The sequence below is a fragment of the Puntigrus tetrazona genome, chromosome 2 (genome assembly GCF_018831695.1).
Source record: "Puntigrus tetrazona isolate hp1 chromosome 2, ASM1883169v1, whole genome shotgun sequence".
In the NCBI taxonomy this organism is placed as follows: Eukaryota; Metazoa; Chordata; class Actinopteri; order Cypriniformes; family Cyprinidae; genus Puntigrus; species Puntigrus tetrazona.
The window spans coordinates 2,510,521-2,516,582 of record NC_056700.1 but is presented as its reverse complement, the minus strand read 5'-3'; the positions used below and the strand labels follow the sequence as shown (position 1 = coordinate 2,516,582).

General features: G+C 39.0%; 1 protein-coding gene across 1 annotated transcript in view; it reads left to right on the top strand.

Annotated features, from left to right (window-relative positions):
- The window catches only part of LOC122358781 (choline-phosphate cytidylyltransferase A-like), a 5,648-nt gene extending 672 nt beyond the window's left edge, over window positions 1–4,976 (top strand). Inside the window, exons 4-8 of the mRNA XM_043258655.1 lie at window positions 106–298; window positions 343–383; window positions 1,197–1,339; window positions 1,455–1,643; window positions 3,125–4,976. Of these exons, the coding sequence (XP_043114590.1) occupies window positions 106–298; window positions 343–383; window positions 1,197–1,339; window positions 1,455–1,643; window positions 3,125–3,361 (803 nt within the window). The 3' untranslated portion in view covers window positions 3,362–4,976. The remainder of the gene's footprint in view (window positions 1–105; window positions 299–342; window positions 384–1,196; window positions 1,340–1,454; window positions 1,644–3,124) is intronic.
- The last annotated feature ends 1,086 nt before the right edge of the window (window positions 4,977–6,062 follow it).

Genomic DNA, 6,062 nt, shown 5'->3' with positions numbered 1-6,062 from the left:
CTCTCTCTCTCTCTCTCTCTGTCTCTGTCTCTCTCTGTCTCTCTCTGTCTCTCTGTCTCTCTCTGTCTCTCTGTCTCTGTCTCTCTGTCCTCTCTCTCTCTGCAGTGTGTAGTGATGACCTCACACACAAGTTAAAGGGCTTCACCGTCATGAACGAGGATGAGCGCTATGACGCGGTTAGTCACTGTCGCTATGTGGACGAGGTGGTCCGCAATGCTCCATGGACTCTCACGCCTGAGTTCCTCACCAAGCATAGGGTGAGACACTATGTGTTATATTTGCATATATTTGTGTCAAGCCAATCTTTTTTGTCTTTGTGTAATGTGAACCTGTGTTTTTTTTTTTNGACAGTGATGATGTTTACAAGCACATCAAAGAAGCAGGTGAGGACAACAGCTTGAACAGAAACCAATCTCTTATCTTTTATTCAGATTCTGCTGTACCACAGAAATGCAGCAAATGCCACTGCGGTTAATACTTACAATATCTTGACATTTTATCTGAGGCTTCATGGTAAAGAGCTAACGTGTGACACAACCTGAGCTTGCCTGTCGAGAAGAAACTGAAACCGAAACAGAGATATTAAATCCCTACATCTAGCAAATGCATCGCAATCCTTGTTTCTTTTTTCTCCCATGTCACATGTCAGCCATGACCCCTCTAGCTCCGCTTGTTACAGTAGCCACACCCCCAAACTCTTACTATTGGTTGAGCTGGAAGGAGATCGACAAATCTGAATAGACCGCACTAAAAGTTTCTCACCGCAAAAAAAAGTTTATGTTACGCGTCTCTAGTCAAAATATGTAAAAATTATTACTTAAGACTAGTTTATTAGNTAAAATAGTTTTAAAACAAGTTTTAATTAAAATAAAACAAAAAAATAAAGTAATTTTACAAATTTTAAGCAAAATGTACTTAATAAAATTTTTTCCCCGTGAAAACACCAAAATTATTTTATGTCATTGTCTAATAAATGCATCTTAATTTAATAATTTGTAGTTATTTTGACTAGAAACAAGAAGCAAATAATAAGTAACATAAGCCTTTTTTTTAGGCTCAATATTTACACTTTTAGTGGAGATAAACCCATGAGTGACACATTTATAGTAGTTAGTTGGCAATAAACTGAATACCAAAAATCTATTGGTTGAAACTAAAATGTGGTTGTTTTTAACTGGTATGCTAATCTTCGACAGGAATGTTCGCACCAACCCAACGGACAGAGGGCATTTCCACCTCCGACATCATCACACGCATCGTACGAGATTATGACGTCTACGTCAGACGAAATCTTCAACGTGGCTACACCGCGAAAGAGCTTAATGTCAGCTTCATCAATGTGAGCGCTCATTGCTTTACTAGTACACTACGGTCTCAAGATTAACGTTATGTTATAGATGATTTTCAGCAATCTACTAAACAACGGGTTTCTGTGCATTATTACCGACACACAGGAGAAGAAGTACAACCTTCAGGAGCGTGTGGACAAGGTGAAGAAGAAGGTGAAGGACGTGGAGGAGAAGAGTAAAGAGTTTGTGCAGAAGGTGGAGGAGAAGAGCATCGACCTGATCCAGAAATGGGAAGAGAAGTCCCGCGAGTTCATTGGCAACTTCCTGCAGATGTTTGGACCGGAGGGAGCATTGGTGAGTATCTATTTAACAATAGCTGTATCCTGAAAACTGCAAACTCTGCATCCTGTCCTGACTGAGTTTGAATGTCCTACGCCTCACGCCACTCATGATTGCACACCAAGGACGCGACTCTCTGTAGATCAAACTCCATAAGTTTGATGTTAGCATGTTGCAATACGGCAGATTGTTTTGGTTTTTATTGTATGTTTTAAGTGCGAATCCAGTTGTCAGTATTGAATGAATCTCAAAGGAACGCATTTTTCCACCAACTGCACACTTAGCAGTGCATTCTGGGATTGCCTTAGCCTAGAAACACACAGTGTAAGTATATGAAACCAAAAGCTTCTAGTTATGTAACTTTGCATTATATTTGCTCTATGCGGTGTTGGATGTTGCTGCTGTGAGAAATGTGTTGGAAAGCAATTTATAACTTGGCAAAATCATTCTTGTTTCCTCTGTTCAGTCCTCAAAAACCCCAAAACTGAAATTCAAAGCCGTTTAACTTGCTTTCTTCTGTAAAACTAAGTAGAAAAAATATTTTTTTTGTTCTTTAGAATGGAAGTCAGTTGTTTAGACACCAGCAGTATTTCTTTTATGTTACTTGTCCATTTAAAGCATTGATTCTCAAACCTTTTCCTAACTAGAAGTTGATAAGATAGAAGTTGTAATAATTGACTAACTTTAAAAGGGGCCATATGATGTTGCAAAAAAGAACATTATTTTGTGTATTTGGTGTAATGTTTATGTGGTTTAAGGTTCAAAAAACACATTATTTTCCACATACTGTATCTATTGTTTCTCTTTTTAAGCCCCACCTTCTTGAAATGGGTCGTTCTAAAATAGCTCATTGTTCTAAAAAAGCGAGCTGTGCTCTGATAGGCCAGCTATCCAGTGCGTTGTGATTGGCTGAATACCCCAAGCGTGTGACTTAAACTCATAATGTTATGCCGTGTCCCTGCACTATGAACACAAAGACATTTCAAAAGAGGCATTTGTTGCATCCAGTGGGGGCATAATTACTGATTATAATGACTTGGTACTGTCTTTTTACGTGCCGTGTTGCATCACGTTTCACGTAAACATGACTATGTCTGCATTCGTGAACGGAGATACGACAAACACCGTGCACTACTCTACATCGCTCAAAACTTGCATTTGAAAACTAAGCAGATTCTTTTAATAACATAATGTAACTCACTTAAAGGTTGTGAGTCAGAAGCGCCAGACTGTCCTTGCACATTGCTGTTTATAGCTGCTGTATCAGGTTCAGTCTTTGCACCATAAGGGACCTTATCTATGCACTAACAGCTTGTAACACTCCAAAGAGAAAGGAAAACTTGAAATCACATCATGTGACCCCTTTAAGACTAGTTTAAACCTTTCAAGTTTTAAATTCTTGAATCAAAAAAATAAAAGCCATAATGGCCTCTTCGGGTAAATACACCTCGCTCAAGGTGTCTTATTGGCAATGTGTTGTTCTTCCTCTCTAACAGAAGCACATGCTGAAGGAGGGTAAAGGGCGAATGCTTCAGGCCATCAGTCCGCGGCACAGCCCCAGCAGCAGTCCCACGCGCGAGCGGTCCCCGTCTCCAACTTTCCGCTTGCCCTTCTTCACCAAAACCTCCCCGCCCTCCTCGCCCTCATCGCATCACAGCAGCGCCCTCTCTGGCTACACCTACGCCGCCCGAGGGCAGGCCATCAGCGAAGATGAGGAGGACGACGAAGATTAGCGTCCCAGCGCACCACGCATCTGTCTTCCAATACTGGCAACCCAACCTCAAAAACGAAGCAATCCTTACACCATCCATCGGTCTCGCTCTCTGTATTACTAACACACACGAAGGGTTAAAATGGAGCAATGTCTAGAACGTTAGTGACCGAGTCTGCTCCAACTTGAGGGGTTTTTAAGTCATTGTCAGCGATGGGATGCGAGTATTCGAACTCCAGCGTCCCGTGTTGAATCACGCCGGATTGGCAGGGCTTTGTCGCGTTTTAAAACGAGTGCACGTGGTATTAATGCATTTCGATTTTAAGTTCAGTTTTAATGTTTTATCGTAATATATAATTGTTAGGCATCTCGTAAGTCCTGTGTGTTTTTGGGGCAAGGTTGATTTCTCAAGGTCTTCGCACGAATACGACCTCACGTTGGTGAATTCACATCGACACACTGGCACCGAAACGTTCGTCATAAAAGGTTCTTTTTGCATCCGTAGCAAGCGTTTTTGATTGGAAAGGAGGGCGAATATGAAAAAACGCACACAAAAATGTCACACTTTTATGTACAGCGGGTACAATGCTGCAAGGCTAATTATCTAAATATAAAAAAGAAAAAGGATAAAAAAAGATTTGTCGGTATTACGAAGTGTATAATCAGTTTTGTCATGGTTAATAATTCTACAAATGAGAAAAATACGCCAATATTATACAGGCATGATTGAGTGGAAGTATGGTTTGTTTTAGTTAAGGTCAGAATTCCAAATTTGAACACTGTATTTAAAAAATATATGCTTAGTATCCTAAAGACTTATCTGTTTTTACAGTAAAAAAAAAAAAAGAAAATATGTAATTTTATCACCGCACAATGCCCTGTTTCTCTCTCACTGTGATTGTTTTCTTTCAAAGAGCTCTTAATGAAAATCCTAAAACTTAGGTTGAAGGGCTAGTTTTCCGAGTTCAGTTAAGATCTTTGGGCACAAGCTTGATAATTACATAATTAGATTCGGCAAAATGAGTCTTGCACGTTTTGAAGTCGAATCAGCAGAGCTGTTAAGGAACGAAACCACTTGAAAGGAGTATTCTGGGTTAAATACAGCTTGCGCTCAACAGTCTGTGTTCAGTGCGTCAGAAAAACAAAACTGAAATCGGGTGAGAGTTACATACAGTGCAATTGCTTTAAGAGTTATCAGCTGAGGGACAAGATGATGTCTTAAGCTTTAACTTGTATTTAACCCTTAACATTCGCTTTGTCACCCTTTTTGATGTACATTTATGGACGGATATGCAACGGTCAGTTTTAGACAGTATGTGTTTCAGTTGAGATTGTACCACCAGTGATTATAATGTCTACGTATAATATCTCATCTGATGAGAGGCAGAGGCTCAACAAACTGCTGTCCAGACTCGCACTGATGTCAGAATTCAGCTATTGTTATGCAAATAGTTACTGCTTCATTTTTATGGTAATGTCCGTTTTCCAGCCTCTGACTTTTTCTTTGCACAAATTAAGCGACTCTAGGAGAGACTATTATTTTATTAACTTTGCCTTCCCTTGTCCTGTGAGCCTTTTGATTTGTACAGGATGTCAACGGAGAGGAAGACAAATAAATGGCGTCTAATGTACAAAAAGAGGTGTTTGCGTGTTTAATCATCTAATTTACTACCAAGATGCTTACTTAGGGCAAACGCAGTTCAGTACAAATATGAAATATAGAGATGTGCCAAGCAGATTGTAAATTGTAGTTTGTTACGGATATAGTAAAAAATATAACGAAATCCATTAAAACACATTGAATATAATTTTGAATTTATTTCTATTTTGTAAATAATGCCATGTAGTCAGTAAAATAATTAACTTCGCTGTGATTATTTTAAAATATAATTATATTTTTTTAACCAGTCCTAAGTGTCCATTCTTTAAACATGAATAAATACTCTTTGTATTGATGTATAGTTTATGATAGGACGATATCTGGCCTATATGCAAAAAAAAATTTTTTTTTTTTAAATTGCCTTTAAAAGTTGTCCATGAAGTTGTTAGCAAAGCATATTACTAATAATTACATTTTGATATATTTATAATAGGAATGATGTCTTTTAATGAAATGTGATCTTAATATCCTAAAGATATTAATTATAATTTTGACCATGACTACTGCTACAAATATAACTGCGTGAGTGTTTGAATGATAAATACACACCGACACAATGTTTTTTTCCTTGTTATATATTTATACTGAACTAAACAGTCACAGAGATAAGATACCGAGTATGACCAATGGGAGAATAACCAACAACAAAATGGAGAGTGGTCCCCGTAAGACCGACTACAGCGAATCAGGAAGCTGGGCTTCGACCGACAGACAGACACACACTGCTCTCCACTGGATCGATTCATTACAGCACTCGTACAAACACGTACAGGTAACTACGATTCACATTTTGCATATTTTTTTTTGTAATTAGCCTTTTTAATTCATCCACAAATCTCGAGGAGAGGAAAAGGAGGGAAACATAGTATATTTATAGGAGAGTAAGAGCTGGTCCCTCTGCTCAGCGGCTTATTAGCAGCGCGTCTCGTAGATCCCGCTGCGTCCGATGTATCGCACCCATTTAATCACATCGTGGTCACTGTAGTTGAGTTTCGACTCGAACACCTTCAGGTAACGAACCTTCAGCCCCGAGGGTGCAAACGGAACCTGAGAAAGAGGAAGA